At 40.9% G+C, this 20057-nt stretch overlaps 1 protein-coding gene across 3 annotated transcripts in view; it reads right to left on the reverse strand.

Moving 5' to 3' along the window:
* LMBRD2 (LMBR1 domain containing 2) overlaps positions 1-19989 on the reverse strand; it is a 40775-nt gene extending 20786 nt beyond the window's left edge. For 2 of the 3 annotated variants that reach the window (XM_045020926.1, XM_045020928.1), the window contains exons 1-8: positions 19743-19989; positions 15355-15576; positions 14710-14810; positions 10277-10372; positions 9124-9291; positions 6692-6902; positions 4472-4546; positions 3227-3340 (exon numbers count right to left, since the gene is read on the reverse strand). In XM_045020926.1, coding sequence (XP_044876861.1) covers positions 3227-3340; positions 4472-4546; positions 6692-6902; positions 9124-9291; positions 10277-10372; positions 14710-14810; positions 15355-15528 — 939 coding nt within the window. In that variant the 5' untranslated portion in view covers positions 15529-15576; positions 19743-19989. Of the gene's footprint in view, positions 1-3226; positions 3341-4471; positions 4547-6691; positions 6903-9123; positions 9292-10276; positions 10373-14709; positions 14811-15354; positions 15577-19125; positions 19228-19742 lie in introns of those variants that run through there. The other variant, XM_045020927.1, reaches the window with a different exon arrangement.
* Between the last annotated feature and the right edge of the window lie 68 nt (positions 19990-20057).

The following is a 20057-nucleotide window of genomic DNA, read 5'->3' on the forward strand; positions in this document are numbered from 1 at the left end:
ACCACTCTGTGCCAGAGGAAATACAAGGAGAATAACTATACATATACCAACCTGTGAAAACCACAAGATCAGCCACAATGCACTACAGATTTCATAACATGACAAACATACATTTTTAATATGTAAATGTTTATTGTTTATTTGGATTTTTACAGTCCTGGTTACCCTGTTACAGTGCTGCTAAAATGTCTTTACCTTGTGTTTCTGCACTTTAATTTTGTTTCCTGTTCTTTGCACATAAGGTTCTATTTTCGGAAACTCAATATATTTTTTAACTTCCACCAAGCACAATTGCTGCATTACAGAATTCATAATGGGAGTCAGTAGCTCATCATACACACAAAGGCACACTAGTTCATAAAAGCATCACATAACACTGCTGTGGCTGACTGCTAAAATAGTCTTGTAAAACCTCCCTGAGCTGTATCCCTCCATGGTTGGCACGTCTAATAGTTCTTGTGTCTGGCTGTTCAAATTCAGCAGACAACCAGTCCACCTCACCCCTCCGACAGACTTTTTTCCTTTGCCTCTCAAATATCATGCAGTACACAACAACATGCAGCTATAATTATGGGTATTTTTGCCTCACTAATACCCAAGCTTGTGAGTAAACAGCACTAGCGACACTTTAATCTACCAAAAGTACATTCAACCATCATCCTGCTGAGCTAGTAGTTGAACCTTTCTTTGGTGATGTCTAGGTAGCCGGTGTATGACTTCATGAGTCCCGGCGGGGCACAACGAGTAGGCTGGGGGTCACAGAATCACTACAGGCATTTCAGTATCGCCAACGGTAATGTGCTGCTCAAGAAAGAATGCCCCTTCTTATAATGTTTGGACAAGTCTTGTGTTCTTAAAGACGAGAGTTTCATGCACCTTCCCTGACCAGCCCACGGTGATATCAGTGAAGTGTCAGCAGTGATCCACTAGCACTTGCATAACAAACAAACAGAAATGGATGCTTTTCTACATATCCACTAGCAAGGTGAGGTGATGCCAGAACAGGTATACGTGCCCTATTGCTGCAAATCTACTCTGATTTCCTGCATATTGCCAATAGTCACAGTCTTATGCAGCAGGAAATGCTTAGTGGCCTTGCACACTGGGATGACAACAGCCCCCACTGTAGATTTTCCAACTCCAAACTGATTGGTCACTGACTGACAGCAATCTGGCATTGCTAACCCACAGAGCTTGATGGCCACTTGCTTCTCCACTGTCAATGCAGCTGTCAATCTGGTGTCCTGCACTCGAAGTCTGAAGCAAGGTCAGCACACAGATCTAGGAACGTGGCTTTTTGCATCTGAAAGTTCTGCAGCCACTGCTCATCATCCCAAACCTGCATTACAATGTGATCCCACCAATCACTGCTCATTTCTCAGGACCAGAAGCAGCAAACCACTGTGTGGAACTAGTCCATGAATGCCAGCACCAACCTGGCATATTTATTCACTGTGCCCAACATCCAGTTATTGAGATATTCCTTATCTCTTTTTCCTCATCACATCCCCACTTGTAGTAATACTCATTCAAGTTTCGCAAAGGAGAACAGTGCATCCTGTATTACAGTGCCAGCTCCAGCTTTTTTGCCGCCCCAAAGAAAAAGAAAAAAAGTGGTCATCATTGGCGGCACTTTGGCGGCAGTTCTACCGCGCCGCTTCATTCTTCGGCGACAATTCGGTGGCCAGTCCTTCCCGCCAAGAAGGACTGAGGGACCCGCCACCGAATTGCCGCCAAAGACTCGGACGTGCCGCCCCAAGCACCTGCTTCCTGCGCTGGTGCCTGGGGCTGGCCCTGCTGTATTAGCAATGGTCATTAAAATGTTGATAAGCTCTACAGGATCCATACTTCTGTTAGGCAGATGGCAGAGACTGAAAAGTAGCACGCAGGATTTTGGGAATTTTAAAAAACAGTGCAAAAGTTATGAGATAGAACAAGCATTATGGGATGGGAACTTGACCTTTAGTTCCCAGAAATCCCTGGGCAAATTGCTGCTATCCCACAAATCACTGCAAAAATGTTTAACAAAAGCATTGAGCTGGATGGCGGTGCAGGGAATACTGGGATATTACCCATGGCATATCACATTTTCTATTGATGCAACCATTTGGAGTGAGAAGGCACGGCGACAACAAAAAGCCAAGCGTACACGCACTCGAATGATATACAAAAGCTGGCAGCAGTATGCCAACGTAACTTGTGTCAAATGAACCCTATAGTGTAGATTTGGCCTGAGAGGGACTTAGGGTATGTCTATACTGCAAATGGGAGGTGTGACTGTAGCAGATGTATATATACCCAGGCTAGCTTTCATCTAGTTAAATCAAAGCTAGCTTGGAGTAACAACTGCAGTGTAGTTGTGGCACCATGGGATAGCTACTCATATATGTTTCCTGGGTGGAGCTGTACTTGCGGTATACCTACACAAGTTACAATCACACCTCCTAGTTGCAATGTAGACATAGCCTCAGAAGGAGTGCAAGAAAGCCAAGCACCAGTCTGTAAGCCCTGGGAAAAGGTGTGACCCTGGGAAAAGCCTAAAGAGAGGTTCTGAGTCAGGAGTGCTGACTGAAAGTGGTTTAGGCCTGTTAACTAAGAAACTACTACTTTAGTTTCTCCTGCATTTGGAGAAGCAGGACTTTGTACATTCCCTGTAAACAGACAAGACTGCACTGAATAAGATTCCGTCATTAATTTCTACTCCCAACTGGAACAACTTACAAGGCTCTGAACAAACTAGCTGCTAAAGTTGAAAAGGAGTAACAGGTACAAAGATGACTTCTGCCTATTTTTTGATGGTGTGTATTTAATTCTACTTATAAAAAGAGATGTGAAAGGAGTATTTCAAAACTGAGCATTTCTTTCCCCCACCATTTTCTTTCTCTATCTCCCCAATGTGTTTTGAGCACTTTCACTACAATTTCTGTTTGAGATTCTTCATTACAGCACACAGTGGTATGCCTCATCACTACACGCTACAACATATCATGGGATAAGCAATTTTTATTCCTCTAGATATTCCTTTTGAATTTCATACATTAATACATGTTTTGTTCCACTTTCAGAAATAGAACAAACAGTTCTGGTTTTACAAGCAGAATAAAAATATCACGCAAATTAAGGATCTCAGTTTATTTTAAATGTCAACTAATTTAGAACAAACAATGGTCTTAAATGAATACATTAGCAGGAGAAGTGATGTTGCAACAGAAACTTATCGAGTTACCTGTTTGTGAAGTTTGACCAGACTTTTCTCACTTGGATAGTTGTTTTGCCTGTCATCAAAATCTTCATAGTCATCCATGTTCCTACCCATTCTTTCCTGGTATTCAGTAGGACACTGGTAGGAAAAGGAAAATAATTGAAATACTTCATTTATGGAAGCAGAGCATACATTACCAGTAGGATATGGTATTTTATTGAAGTCTTAAAATATTTTTTTTGGACAGTGGATGCAACTGAAATGCATTTCACTTAAAATATTCAATTTCTTTCCCCTCCGACATTGCAAAGGATTTACTTGTAAAAGTGGAGTCTGCTTTTCCCTGTCTGTAAATTATCACATTCTGAGAATATAAAAAAAAGACATATCTTGTTAAAGAAAAATGTATTTTATTCAAGTTTGTATGAATAAATTCAGAATAGGATACAGCACATAGAAGTAGAAAGAATATTTATCTTTTTCAGTTATCCTTTACAACGTAATTTTAGTGCTTGATATGAAAACAAATATATATCACCCACCAAAGAATAGCCCATCTACATTTATAGAAGACAAGCAATTATATACACCAGGGGTAGGCACCCTTTCAGAAGTGGTGTGCTGAGTCTTCATTTATTCACTCTAATTTAAGGCTGTGTGTGCCAGTAATACATTTTAACGTTTTTAGAAAGTCTTTCTATAAGTCTATAATATATAACTAAACTATTGTTGTATGTAAAGTAAAATATTTAAGACGCTTCATTTAAAATGCAGAGCCCCCCAGGACCCGAGCAGTGTGAGTGCCACTGAAAATCAGCTTGCATGCCACAGATTTCCTACCCGATATATACCATACTACACAGATGTCATTACATAGAGAGGTTGACGCTCATAAACAAGAAATTATAACTCAAGTGTTAGGTCAGCAGATCATCAAGATAAAAATCTTTTTTAAAAGTTACATTATGTTAAAAAATACTGTGTGCTTGCTTTCCATACTCTAGAAAAAGTCCTAATACTATAAACAGAATCCCAATTTAATAATTTCACATTTCATAACAACATTATTAGGACTGCTGGTATTTAACCGAGCTTTTAAGAATAACAGCTTTCAAAAGATTTTTATTTATTGAAACAAAATAAACCACAAGAAAAGAAATTCTAACATTGGACGAGAGTCTTAAAGGGGCTAAAAGGTCAGGTTTTGATATGTTCAGGAACTTACAAAAAAGAGCAAGAATCTCTAAAATGGTAGAATTCATTAATTACCTTTTTCAATATTGTATCAACACATTTTCTCAAAGGGTGATTATACTTGATACTCTCATTCACTTTACGGACTTCCTGTTTAAAAAACAAAACAAAAAACACGACCCACAAACATTACATGTCATTTCAGTGTATGAAGTGGCTAAAAGCTCTTAAGTGAAAATCTTATGTGACCCACTTGAGGTCCTTGCCAATCCAAATGATTCTTTAAAAATTTTGAAACTTCTTACCAATGAATGTTGCTGAGCTTTATTATGCGATCAACAATATAAAATAATTTCACAATATTCCCTATAGTATAGGAAAGTAAATTAAAAAAAAAAAAACTCTTCGCATCAAATAGCCCTACAAACGCTAGAGTGAGAGTGTGTGTGTGAGAGAGAGAGCGAGCGCGCACACAAAACAGAAACTGATGGTCTGTTTTTAAGCAGGCACGTTGAGGGGAAAATGCTTTTTGTTTTAATTTGGGGATAAGAAATAAGTTTTATTCTTGCCTGATTTTGTCATGTATTGTTGGTATGTGATTCAACGTGAGATGGTTATAAGGCATGCAAAATAAGCCAGGGTGCACTGCTAGTGGCTTTAGATATTTGTTGTGGTGACTCACGTGGGAAGTAAACTTGTAAGTGGCAGAAAGTGACTCATCCCAGGTTCCTTCAGAGAATCCCCTTGTTGCCATTAAGGATTTTTTTTGAATATTCTGTAATCCCTCTGCCTAGGTATTGCCCTCATCTCTGGTTGCCACATTTCAGAGAACGTTTGACAAGCATCAATAATAGCTGAGTATATGGAAGATGCTGCCTATCACATAGGCAAGTTCTGTCACAGCTGTTTCCAGCCAAGAACTCAGTGATGCACCAGTCTTGGACAGGTCAAAGAGATGGGGGAGAATCAGATATCTTCCTCCATCCTATTGGAAATGCACGAGATAACTATTTTATGAGAGTTTACTCAAGGATCTGGGTGTTTTCTGTGCTCCTACAGGAAAACTGAAATCTACAGTTCTTCTGCTGTATCAGTGATAAGTTTATCTGGAGATCTATAGTTGAATTCTTTGAGCTGGTGTCAGCACTGTTTGAGGTCACAGGTATTACTGCCCTTAAGAATTTCACCAATGTCAAGGAATGTATATCCTATGAATCTCAGATTTCCAAGGCATAGTGCATTCACTTTCAAAATAAGTTCATAAAATTTCAAACCTTAAAATCACAACAAGCTTTCAGATACTAGACATTTTAGCACTGGTTTTACTTTCTAGAACGAATGATACCCTGTGTTGTAGTTCTTTTGGGTTGCAGATACTGGACCTCAAAATCTGTCAGCAATCGCTCCAGCCAGGAGTGCTTTTTAGGCCATAGACTATGATTGAATATAGGAAGTTCTAAAGGCTCAGGGAGTGTAATTTTCAGTTAATAAATCTGCAAAATTGTCAGTATCTCTGTCACCAAAACATCCCCAGAATAAGGAGATGAAGTTTCTGCTGCCATTTTATCATACCCCGTATATACGTAGGAAGAGTTACCATTACCATACAAATCCCCACAAGTGTCGAATGCATAATTTTATGGTCATGGGCACTAGAACAGGACAGTAAATACTAGTTGTTGAATTTGTTTGATTCACACTTTGTTCTTAATAGAAGATATGATTCTATTGCTCAATGGCAAATCATAGGAATGAAGAATAATGGTAGCGCATTTCTCAGGAGAATCTCTTTGGAAAACAAATATACCTTCTGTTCACTCGTCAAAAAGAAGTATAAATAGAACCAAGAAACAGATCCTGAATCTCTTATTACAAGACAAGATTTTTAAGAATGGAAGTTTTTTAAGTAGTGCACAGAAGTGTTAACAGTATAAGCTGCATGAGCATTAATGGGGTCTGTGCACTAAATCTTCATGCATGCACCCTTATTGATCAGCATTGTTCCAAGAGTCAACACTTGATGATTGCTGTTCCCATTGCTGATATATCATATCAAATTACCACTATGTAGCAGTTTGTAAGCTCTTCAGAGCAGATACTGTTTTTACTTCTGATTTTATACAATACCTAGCACCCCAACTGGGATCTCTGGGCACTTCAATAATTTCATGACAGTAGCTTTCTAAAGCAGGTTCATGTTACTTAAAATGTTCCTCCTTTTGAGGAAGTGGAATTGAAGATGAATAATTAAACCCTCACCACTTTATACTTCTTAATTAAAATTAGCTTGTTTACCTCCATAATATCCTCTAAGTTCTCCTCTGCATCTGCTTTTTCAGTCATCAGTTTGGCAACCTTGAAATAAGTCTTCATAAGAAGGTACCCCCTTTTTGCTCCATTCCAGTGAGAACGTGGAATTTCCACCAAACCATACCCCAACAACAACACAAGAAGGAAAAGACCCCAGGTGTTGGCAGCTGCTATCCCAATTGTCTGAAGCTGGTTCCTAAAACAGAAGAGTGACCTCCAGTAAGTAATTACGTTTTCACAAACACAGAAAAAGCCACCAAAAAACCTCTGCCTTTAAGGAGCAATGCGAGTGCTGTTCACCAGGTGCACCCATACAGAGTGCTGACAGGCAGACTATGCTGGGGAAAACAACACACAAGAGCCACCTTTTTCCTGCCTCTGAAGCTTAAGAGGCGGGGGCATGAAGAGGGAAAAGAATAATCAGAAAACCCAGCAGCAAACCTGCTGGAGCAATAGACTACCATGCCAGAGACGACAATAGAGGTTTATATTAATTTGTACTATTTTCGATATATTCAAGTGTCTTTTTTAATACTAGCAAGTTTATTTGTAAATACTACATTCCAGGATTTGAAAAGACATTTATTGAATGAAGTCTTCCATTTCAAAGTTAACTGCAAATAAAGACCCAGATCAAAAATTTAAGTGTGATCCCAGAAATGTTTAAACAGACAATACTACCACAAGCCTTTCTAATGACAGTCTTCCTAAAAATATCTGACCAATAAAAGTTTTTCCAGAAATGCCACCTGAAAAGCAAGTGCTAGAAAGAAAATATTGGAAATCAGACTAAACCATATACCAGGCCTGCACAACATGCAGCCCATGGGTCGCAAGCGACCCGCGGAGCCTCACTGTGCGGCCCGCGGGGGAATTCTAAATCCCCCGCACACGGCACCCTGCGGGCAGCCCAGAGCCCTTTGAATCCCTGCCGTGGCAGGGAATCAAAGGGCTCTGGGCTGCCTGCAGGGGCAGGGAGCCCAGAGCCGCGGGGAGCCCAGAACCCTTTAAATCCCAGCCGCGGCCGGGAGTCAGAGGGCTCTGGGCTGCCCGCAGAGATTCCCAGCCGCAGCTGGGATTTAAAGGGCTCAGGGCTCCCTGCGGCTGCCTGTAGCCCAGAGCCCTTTGAATCCCAGCCCGCAGCCGCTGATTGCCCCCTCCCTGGACCCCTGCCCCAACTGCCCCCCAGGACCCCCATCCCCTATCTAAGCACCGCTGGTCCTTGTCCCCTGATACCCCTCTCCTGGGACCCCTGCCCCTAACTGCCCCTTGGGACCCCAGCCCCTATCTAAGCCTCCCTTCTCCTTGTCCCCAACAGCCCCCTCCTGAGACCCTCCCAACTTCCTCCCAGGACCCCACCCCCTACCTGTCCCCTGATAAACCTCTGGGACTCCCATGCCTATCCAATTGCTGCCTGTCCCCTGACTGCCCCTCCGAACCTCTGCCCCATCCAACCCCCCCTGCTCCTTGTCCCTTGACTGCCCCCCGGAACTCCCTACCCCTTCTCCAACCCCCAGCCCGCTTACCGTGCCACTCAGACCAGCGTGTCTGGCTCCATGCAGCTCCAGACAGTTGCTGCCATGCTCCCCCGTGGAGCCCACAGCCCCCCCCCCCAGCACCTGCCTTCCAGATTTGAACACCTCAAAATTCAGGAGTGCTCAAGCTCAGTTTGGGCAGCTTTTACGTCATTTCTCCCAAATCAAATATACTGATCCACTGTAACTTGCTGTAGAAAAAGTAGGATAAAATTGAGCAAGAAATGCTTATTAGCACTGGAATTGCTATTTTCAACAGCCATTGCCTTTTTGTTTGTTTGAAAGGAAGACAGTGATATTGCATTAGCAAATTCCCCATAGAAAGAAAGAGTGGAACAAAAGAATAATAAAGGCACCTCAACTTTTCCTCATTTATGGAGGACAGTCTTATAATATGCATCCAGATATCCTCCAATCACACAAGCTGAAAATTGTTCCACTTTACTGCAGCTCTGTAAACATATGGGAACCAATCCTGTCTGTGTTTTGTGCACATCCAAAATTCCTGCTGAATGACCCGCCCTGGGAGCGAGTTACCAGTGACCCAGGGCTGGGGCAGCAGCAGGGTGAAGGGAGGGCACTGGTGGGGAGGAAAGGGGGAAGCCCAGCGCTGAGGCGGCAGGGGGTGTGTGTGGGTGGGGGGAGAGCCCAGGACTGGGACAGCAGGAGGGTACAGGGGGGAGCCCAGGGCTGGGAAGGGCGGGGCAGCCAAATTTTTTTTTGCTTGGGGCAGCAAAAATCCTAGAGCTGGGAAAGTCTAGAGCAAATCAGAATTCTAGGTTAGATTAGTTCTGCCCAACTTCTCCATTGCAGAGATATTGTGAGAAATACAAACGCATTTTAAAGAACAAAGACAAATACTTACAAAAGTATTACTCTTACCATTGTAGATTGAAATTTGGATTTACAGCCACGTATATTAAAAATGCTCCAAAAATCAGCAAGTAAGTGCCATAATAGATTGCATTCTCAATCAATGCAGTTTTAATCTTTCCAGTAATGGAGAACCCTCCTGATCTAGCATAGGACTGCATGAAAGGTAAGAGTATCCTAGAACCAAACAAAAATACATTAATGATGTAAGATGGAGAAATCTTACCTTATTTGCCAATTTTCACTTGCAGAGTTCTCCTAGCAAAACCTGTTACCTATTACATTTGTGTTCTCTTTAGATACATCTAGTTGACAGTAAACCCTGAAATAACTTGTGTTTAGATTAAAATTTATAGACAGCTTTAGTATGAAGAACCATCACTTATGAGAGAACTACAGGCTTTGCTCCTCTTGGTCATCGTTTCACATTAATACACTACCCAATGTATCTAAAACAAGGCATATACATATTGTTTTCCCTTTAAACATATTTGTCGCAGCTACTGCAGGCATGTGCCTTCTCTCATGTAGCTTTCAAGTTCCCCAAGTCCTTTTTATAGCCTCTCATAATGATGAAATGTCGGATTTGTTCTTTATACACATTTCTTGGAAGAATTCACCCTAAAAAAAGAGAACACTGCTGAACAGAGAGACCTTGTAACATTTTGCTCTTGGGCAGTAATGGTTTTGTTTGTTTGCTTGTTTTGTTCTGTGCTAAGATTATCTCTCTGACTCAGAATATTAGATATAGATTGTGGAGCTTGCTCCCCCAAGAGTATACAGAAGCAATAACAGCAGAGAATGAAAGACCATTTTTACGAGCATCACAGTGGCCAGTGTAAGGAACATTCAGTTTGCTAAACCAAAACTCTTTAATTTTGGACTTAATACAAGACAAATATACTTAACTAAGTTTTACTACCAGTGCTTTGGTTTTTAACTGGATATATTCCTTATTAAATCCCCATCAGTTAATGGGAGTTAAACACGTTTAAATGCTTTATTGAAACTACATTGTTGTAAGATATTTGATTTCAAAACAATTTTCTTTTGCCAGACCATCAGATGACAATGTAAAAATCTTTCAGAACGAAATCTTAAAAGGTATTGTAAATACTAGCAATTTTTATTGTGGTCTTTGCCATCTATTTGCCTCACTTACCAGGTTAAGAACTGTGATGTCCAGTATACTACACGCCAGAAGATTGGCATAATTCCATCAGGGATATAACTCCATGGTTTGGAACACCTATGTTTTCTGTAAAAAAAGGTCAGAGAGCCACATGTTAATTGTAAAATCTAAATATCATAACATTCATCACTTCTACCCAGAAACTACTTTCAGTCTTGCCACTGAAGAAAACTGTTTTAATTAAATGTTTTTGCATGACTAAGATGTTTCATAAGAGATTTAGTTTATAGCCCACTTTAAAATTATGCTGATAAATACTGGCACCACAAACAGCACATATCTGGACAGGACAATTTCTCTTAAGGAAAAAAAAAAAGGTAGTCCCGACTGGCGTTCTATCAGGGACTCATCAGAAGTCAACAAGTAACGCAATTTTTTTGGTTGTGTTCAGTAAAACATATTCATATTTTTCTTACATAGAATGTTTCTTTTTCAGAGAACAAGATCTTAGGGAAAAAAGAGCCAACGTGAAAAAAAAGTAAATGGTTGTTTTCCCTTCTATGTATTACATAATTATTTCTGGGGGGTGGGATTTTCAAAAACACCTAAAGGAGTAGGTGTCTAACTCTCATTAACTTTAAATGGAAGTTGGGTGCATAACTTCCTTAGAAGCTTTTGAAAATTCTACCCAGAGCAGTTAGTAATAACAGTGTAGTACCTATTTCTATTATAACTCAGTTTGAGAGTCACTCATCTTTATAAACAAAAAACAAACAAACAAAAAAAAACTTTCACTCAATGGGCTGATACTTTCCAAATCTAGTCTTTGCCTCAGAAAGCTGGAAAGTTTGAGCAAAACGACCCAAGCTGCTGAGTACAAGGAGTGTGAAAAACAATGCTTCTAATCACCAACACAGTCCTCATTACAGAATAACTATCTGCTTGTGTATCAAAGCAGTAGGAACAGAAGGGATAAGAAAGTTACTGTTTGACAGAGACAGCAGTTATTGAGAAGTGTTTTGGAGTGTTTCAGTGAAAAGTTGGTTTTGATTTGCCAGTTATGAGCAATTTGCACATGTAGAGTAGTTTGGCAGATAGTTAAAAATCTCTGATTAATGTCTCAAACTAAGTAAAGCTGCATGACTAACATGATTGCAGACTAAAACAAAAAAAATTATATTTAGTTAATGTCTGTGTTTTGTGCAAAAAGAATTTGAAGGAAAGCTAGCCAAAGACTCAAAAAGTAAAAGCAAAGTATATCAGAAGCAGGAAGCCTACTAAACAACCAGTGGGGCCACTGGACAATTGAGATGCTAAAGGAACACTAAACGAAGATAAGGCCATAGAGGAGAAACCAAATGAGTTCTTTGCATTGGTCTTCATGGCTGAGAATAAGAGGGAGATTCCCAAACCCGAGCCATTCTTTTCAAGTGACAAATCTGAGGAGCTATCCCAGATTGAGGTATCATTAGAGGATCTTTTGTAACAAAATGATAAATTAAACAGTAATAAGTCACCAAGACCAGATGGTATTCACCCAAGAGTTGTGAAGGAACTCAAATGTGAAATTGCAGCTACTAACCACAGTATGTAACTTATTTAAATCAGCTTCTGTACCAGATGACTCGAGGATAGTTAATGTGATGCCAATTTTTAAAAAAGGTTCCAGAGGTGATCCTGGCAATTACAGGCCAGTAAGCTTAACTTCAGTACCAGACAAATTGGGTGAAACTATAGTAACAGAATTATCAGACATATAGATGAACATGATTTGTTGGGGGAAGAGTCAACAGGTTTTCTGTAAAGGGAAATCATGCCTCACCAACCTACTAGAATTTCTTGAGAGAGTCAACAAGCATGTGGAGAAGGGTGATCCAGTGGATATAGTGTGCTTAGATTTTCAGAAAGCCTTTGACAAAATCCCTACCAAAGGCTCTTAAGCAAAGTAAGATGTCATGAGATAAGAGGGAAGGTCCTCTCATGGATTGGTAACTGGTTAAAAAATAGTAAACAAAGAGTAGGAATAAATGGTCCGTTTTCAGAATGGAGAGAGATAAATAGTGGTGTCCCGCAGGGGACTATACTGGGACCAGTACTATTCAATATATTCAGAAATTATCTGGAAAAAGGGGCAAACAGTAGGTGGCAAAATTTGCAGACAATACCAAACTACTCAAGATAGTTAAGTCCAATGCTGACTGAAAACAGTTCCAAAGGGATCTCACAAAACTAGGTGACTGGGCAACAAAATGGCAGATGAAATGGTTGATAAATGCAAAGTAATGCACACTGGAAAACATAATCCCAAGTATACATATAAAATTATGAAGTCTAAATTAGATGTTACCACTCATGAAAGAGATCTTGGAGTCATTGACATCCACTCAATGTGCAGCGGCAGTCAAAAATGCTAATAGAATGTTGGGAATCATTAGGAAAGGGAGAGAGACGACAACAGAAAATATCATATTGCCTCTATATAAACCCATAGTATGCCCACATTTGGAATACTGCTTGCAGATATGGTCGCCTCATCTCAAAAAAGATATACTGGAATTGGAAAAGATACAGAAAAGGGCAACAAAAATGATTAAGGGTAGGGAACAGCTTCCATATGAGAAGAATTTAATAAGACTTGGACTTTTCAGACTGGAAAAGAGACAACTAAGGGGGGGGGATATGATTGAGGTCTATAAAATCATGAGTAGTGTGGAGAAATAAGGAAGTGTTATTTACTCCTCCTCCTAACACAAGAACTAGGGTCACCAAATGAAATTAATAGGAAGCAGCAGGTTTAAAAAAAAAAAAAAACAAACAAACAGAAGTATTTCTCCACACAACGCACAGTCAACCTGTGGAACTCTTTGCCAGAAGATGTTGTGAGAGCAAAGACTATAACAGGGCTCAAAAAAGAACCAGATAAGTTCATGGAGGTTAGATCCATCAAGGGCTTTTAGCCAGGATGGGCAGGGATGCAAAACCAAGCTCTAAAGCAGGGGTAGGCAACCTGCGGCACGCGAGCTGATTTTCAGTGGCACTCACACTGCCCGGGACCTGGACACCAGTCCAGGGGGCTCTGCATTTTAATTTAATCTTAAATGAAGCTTCTTAAACATTTTAAAAACCTTATTTACTTTACATACAACAATAGTTTAGTTATATATTATAGACTTATAGAAAGAGACCGTCTAAAACGTTAAAATGTATTACTGGCACACGAAACCTTAAATTAGAGTGAATAAATGAAGACACAACACACCACTTCTGAAAGGCTGCCAACCCCTGCTCTAAAGTGTCTCTAGTCTCTGTTTGCCAGAAGCTGGGAATGGATGACAGGGGATGGATCACTTGATTATCTGTCCTGTTCATTCCATCTGAAGCACCTGCCATTGGCCACTGTCGGAACACAGGATAATGGACTATATGGACCATTGGTCTGACCCAGTATGGCCGTTCTCATGTACAGTGTACTATAATAAAAAGATGTGATAGTGGTTTATTTAAAGTTGTAGAAGAGATCGTAGGATAATGCATTATTTGAGAAATAGAAAGTCTTAAAATTTAAGACTGTTGAGCAATGCATACCCATCAAGGGGAAAAGAGTTGTGCATGCCACCTTAATGCTGGTATTTCCTGACTTTTTGGTGTTAAACAACCTTAATGTTCTCCACTTTGGGGTGATGAAATAATAAAAATTTTGCACATACAAATCAATTTGCATCCCAGAATCTCAAAACAGCTTACTGACAATTAACTAAGCCTCAGGTCTCTGTGAGACGAGTAAGAGTATTATATCCATGTTTGAAAAAATAATGTAACACACAAAGGTTAAGAAATTTGTTTATGGTCAAATGGGGAAAAGCCAGAAAGAGATCCAGATTTTATGATTTCAGTGCTCCAATTATCACACTACAACTCAGCCCTGTGAGTGTGATTTCTTCTCTGCCAGCAGACAGATATAGAGCACCTGTCATAACTTTTGAGTTGTTTGAAATTTACAGAGTTTTACAGTCTTGGAGATAACTAATACATATACAAAGGAAAGACTGTGTGTCTCTGAAGCACACTCTCATGGTCAAAAACTGTGATAAGCATTAGGTCTGTGAAATAAAGGAAGAAATTCACAAAAGCACCTCTCTTGGCATATTCAAATTCCTTCTAAAAACCTCAGTTCTCTTGTCTTGCCTATGACAAAGTAGAGGAAGAAAGATAACAAAATTTAAAACAATTAAAAATAAACAAAAATAGAAGCACTGAGATCTGCAGATACCTTAATCACAAGATCTTATTGTCACGTTTGTCCTTCCTTGCCTAACAGCTTTCAATCACCATGTCATGTTCAATTTAGAGTGCACTCTCGCCAGCACAGGTACTAGTTCTTTATTTGCACATTTTTGCTTACTTAAAAAGTATGCTAATGCTTTTAATATTTTGATGCCGAAAAATAATATTGTTCTTACTACCTTGGAGCAGAAGTAGGGTAAGATCCATTGATGATGATGTTGCTGCTGCTGCTTTCTGGCGGGCTGGAGTTAACAGCAAGTTTGCATCGATTGTATATAGTCTAGAAGACAATGAAATAATCATGTAAACAACTATTAGAACAAGGTGAAATAGTTAGTGAAGAAAAACAAGAATAGGGATACAAATCAAATTTGGCAACAAAGTTCAATGCTAATGTTTCCATGGCTTTTCACTTTTAATTCTATTAAGGCAGGTTTAAAAAAAAAAAATCCCTACAGTATTTGCACCCCAGCACTTAACTAGTGCATAAAAAAAATTGAGATTGAAACTGATGAAAAACTCACTAGAAAAAACAGAGTGAAATAAATTAGTTCATAGTTCAAGCTGATAGAAATACTAAAAGTAACAGCATAAATAGTGAATTTTAAAATTCACTTATTTTTAAATGATTTTTAACTTGACAGAGCTAACAGCACATTTTATTCAATTTTACAATTTTTAAAAGATCCCTTTTTAAGTCAAAATTTTGTCTTAGAGAGATTTTCTACTGATTGACACAACTGTATTCTTAGTGTGTAGTGTATTTTGTGATTTTTTGTATAGAGCAATAACGTACTAAGCTTTACAAAAATGGAAAATCTTACCGTACTAACATCCAGAGGCAATATAAATACTATAAGAAAGCAGAGATACCAAGCCAGCAGTGTTGCTATGATCACAAGTCTATGTTGTTTCTTGAAGTCTCCATACCGATGAAGTATGAATAAAGCCAGAAAAAAGACAAATATTATCTCGATACCCAAAGCTGCTCCACTCATTATTATATATTCACTCTAACCAGCCAATGCAGCTCACTTGGATCATAACTGTAAGACAAAAAACACATTTCATTACATTAAAATAGAGGTCCTCAAACTGTGGGGCATGCCCCCCTAGGGGGTAGTGGAGGGGCCAGCCAGCCCCCACAGGGGGAGGGGAAGGAGCACCACCTAGCCCCGCTCCACTCCCAGCTCTGCTTCGGCCCTGCCCTCAACCTGGGCCCTGGGCTCCATTCCTGGCCCCTTTACCCTATTTCGCGCCATGCCCCTGCCCCAAGCTGTGGCCCTGCTCCTGGCTCCAGGGAGGAGGGGGAGTGTGGACAATGGTAAGAGAGGATGCAACCCTGAAAAGTCTGGGGACCACTGCATTAAAACCTCTGGAAGATACGTATGAAATAAATGAGCACTGAATGCTCAAAATGTGTTTCTGTGGAAGCTTACTGACACACACTTAAGTTTACATATGAACAGCTTACATAGAATCATAGAATATCAGGGTTGGAAGGGACCTCAGGAGTTCATCTAGTCCAACCCCCTGCTCAAAGCAGGACCCAACCTCAGACAGATTTGTAACCCAGTTCCCTAAATGGCCCCCTCAAGGATTGAACTCACAACCCTAGGTTTAGCAGGCCAATGCCCAAACCACTGAGCTTTCCCTCCCTTCAGATGAATCATCTGACATTCAGAAGGGTCCTGTTTTTCACCTAGTTTTACTGAGGCAGGTGACCAAGTCATCTGTCCAAAAAATTACATGGTGAGTCAATGGCACAATTGGTATTGGATACTAAGATCCACCTGGCTCACAGTCCTTTACTATAATCACAAGACAACACACTGTCCCACAGTTCTGTTAGCAAAAAATAATGCATTCCTTCAGTCACATTTTGTAATATATTTATAAGGCTCCCCCCTCCTCTACCTTCGTGGTCTCAAGTACTTGATATCAGATAGCATGAGTGACAACTTCCTGTTCACTGGATGAACATATAGCCCTAACTTTTCAATATAATCAACAGCAGTAACAATCCAATACAAAATTCTTCTCTTATTTCTAACAGTAAAACATACTATTTTACCATTATTTATTTCTACCATAAGAAACTAGATAGCTTGAACAAAGAACAAAGAAAAAAAGATTTGCTAATATACCAATTTAATTTTCAGCAAGATATTGAGAATTTTATTTAATTAATGATATATATTTTGATTGCGTATTTAGTTATTTACTAAAGAGACAAGGTGGGTGAGGTAATATCTTTCATTGGACCAACTTTTGTTGATGAGAGAGAAGTTTTCGAGCTTACACAAAGCTCTTCTTCAGGTCGTCAGGTTGGTACAGGTCTGGTACTTTTGAAAGCCCTCTTTGTCATGAGGCATTAATGTATTCCTGATGGAGGGAGACTCCTTTTGAACCAGTCATTTCAGCTGAGTTTAACTTTCTGACATGTAAAGTAATTTTCCTGGTGGCAGTAACTTTAATTTGCAGATTAAATGAACTTTCAGGTCTTAGTGACTTTCATCTTATTCTAAGTTTTACAAGGGTAAGGTGGTGATAGAGACTAATCTACGATTCCTACCAGAGGTGAGTTGGATTTCCACCTTAATCTCAACGCCCCACCCAAGGGGTTTACTTTATGGTCACAAATTCATCACAGTTTCGGCTCATCACAAGCACGCCATTTTATGGGGCCTCAGTAGATCAAGTCCTTCCAATCCTACTCTAAGAGCCTGTCTACACCACACAGCTTTTAGCAACAAGACTATGTTGACACAGCCTTGTCACTAAAAGTCAGTGTGTGTAAATGCTCTTTGTCAGTACTTCCAGCCCTGTAAGCGGCATTAGCTTTGTCGGCAGGAAAGCGGTCCTGCCAACAAAACTGTGTTCACACTGCCACTTGTGTCGGCAAAACTTTTGTCTTGTCTTTCGTGTGCGGGGTGTGTGTGTGTGTGTAGTTTAAGTACCCGTGAAAAACAAAAGATTTGTCAACAACTTCGCATTGTAGACATACCCTAAGAATTGGGGCCCTCCGTGATCATCAGAGTCCTGTCCATTTGCTGAATCAAGAAGGCGGCCCTGAGCCAGTTTAAACAAGGCTATTTATCTAAAAATCCTTTCTTTGTCTGTTGGTCCTGCTAGTGGAGGCAGGGGGCTGGACTCAATGACCTTTCAGGGTCCCTTCCAGTTCTATGAGATAGGTATATCTCCATATATTATAACTACTATATGCGTGCCTCTCCAGGGTGGCTTAAAAGGGCTGATAAAGTAAGTACATTAGCATCCCCCTCCTGCTAGAGAGCATACATATAAAGCTACAACAACACAATGTATATCAAATGTATTAACCCTAATTCAATAATGTTTAACTAAATTCAATAAAGTTTAACTTAAGTCCATAAGGTTTGTTGGGGTATTACAGGATATTGTCAGTCTGTCACAGTATCTACCAATTAATTATAAACTACAGGAAAGAATAATTGCACATTAGTCTGAGAAACTTTTTTTTTTAAATCCTCAAAGAGTTCAAATCTTAATGTCTGAATCAAGTTAAAAAGTAAATAAAAAAACAATCTATTTCCTTATTGCATACTGCTTTATTTCCACAGAGGCAAACAAATAGTAAATCTTTATAAGTGGGAATCAGACAGATGGGAAATAGGAAGAGCTCCTTTACCCTTCCACATAAAATTAATGGTTTGGAGGGATAAGTTGGTAATGACTTGCAGAAGATTACAGCTGTTATCTTACTGTGAAATGAGATTTAATATGAACTGGACAGAGCCAACAGTTCCACATAGTTCTGTTATTTAATTTTTCTACATAATCAAATCAACCATTATAAAATAAATCCAGGATACAATTGATCCGGCTGGATACAATTTGTTGTCTGAGAGAGAAATTGCCAAAAAATATTCAAATTGGAGTTATTTCCCCCTTCACCACCAATATTAAAACATACTGTTAGGTCAAACATGATGAAAAATTGCATTACTAAAATGAAAATCTCATATGAAACTCCACAAAAGGTTTTATTATGAAGGTTTTAGTAAGAACCTTGCACAAAGCCTGAATGGATGCTATTAACGATCCAATTAAAACACTCAGGTGGAGTAGTTGAGGTCTACAGAGGTGCTTTAGAACTGCTTCTGAAAAAGCAGAAAAGCATTTCAAAGGGAAACAGGACAAATCCTTTTGTCAACATGGTGCCAGACTTCCTGAACCACAAACCCTCACTTACTTGCCTGTGCTTCCCCACAGAAATATTGCTAAAGCAGACTTCTGAAGATTTTATAAATAATTAGCTATACAAAATATGCTAAACTTGTCTAGTCAATCACTTTGTCAGTACCTTGGAAAAGTAACCCAGTAATTTGAAATATGACTAGCACAATAACTCTTTCTCTTCGGGACCGAGAAGTTGACAGTAAAGCAGAAAAGAATCTGACAGTAAGCTCCTTGGGGCAGGGATCTATTTGTCTTTAAGCATCTAACACACTTCGGGGTACAAAAATAATAAATATGTTATTCAGCAGTTGGGGGTCTTGGAAAGATAGGGAAAATTGGTCAAGGACAGCAGCATAAACACACTTATTTCTTACCTCCCATAAACTCTCCAAACCTATTCTGCGAGCAGGCACAGCTCAGCTTTTAAGGTCCCATCTGAAGTGTACCTATTATTCAGGGTACCAGACATTCTGAACTTTGTGTGTGTGTGTGTTTTCCTTTCTGAACCCACTTTGTTTGTGGGGCCTGACATGGAAAACAGGCCTGTCCTCTGAGCCCACAAATCACCGGGGGGGGGAGGGGCAAGATATCACCATATCCCAGCAACCCCCGTACACCCCCCTACCGCCGTGCCGCCCCAGTGTACCCCCAAGACCTCTCCCCCTACCGCCGTGCCGCCCCCGCGTACCCCCAGGCCCCTCCCCCTACCGCCGTGCCGCCCCCGCGTATCCCCAAGGCCCCTCCCCCTACCGCCGTGCCGCCCCCGTGTACCCCACAAGGCCCCTCCCCCTACCGCCGTGCCGCCCCCGTACTCCTCTCACCGCCCCCCACTATCATGCTCCCCTGTGCCCTGGTGACACAAGACTGGCCCCTCTCTCCCAAGGCCGCCCCGCTCCCCCGCCAACGGCTGCTCTCTGGCCACAGCGGGGGAAAGGGGCAGCTGCGGGGGGCGGTGTCTGGGGCGATCCCTCAGGCCACCCCGCGGACTCACCTGGGGCTGAGCCACTCTCTCAGCACCGGGGCCTCCGCCAGACTCTGCCCCTCTCCATCCTCCCCCGGCTGCGGCTGCTGCCCCGGGCGCCTGGCTCAGCGACCGACGGCCCAGGTCCGAAGCGGGGTTTCAAACTGCGCCACAGCAACCGGCGACAGTTCCCTTGGGGCCCGGCTGCCTCCGTGTCACCGCGACTGGGGCAGCCGGTTCCCCAGCTGCTGACATGTCCCTTTGGCCAATCGCTCGCCGTCCAACAGCGTCATCGGCCGACGCCCAGCCGGGCCGCACGGGCTGCTGGGTAGGCCGACTCCGGCG

This window comes from Mauremys mutica, chromosome 6 (genome assembly GCF_020497125.1).
Source record: "Mauremys mutica isolate MM-2020 ecotype Southern chromosome 6, ASM2049712v1, whole genome shotgun sequence".
Lineage (NCBI taxonomy): Eukaryota > Metazoa > Chordata > Testudines > Geoemydidae > Mauremys > Mauremys mutica.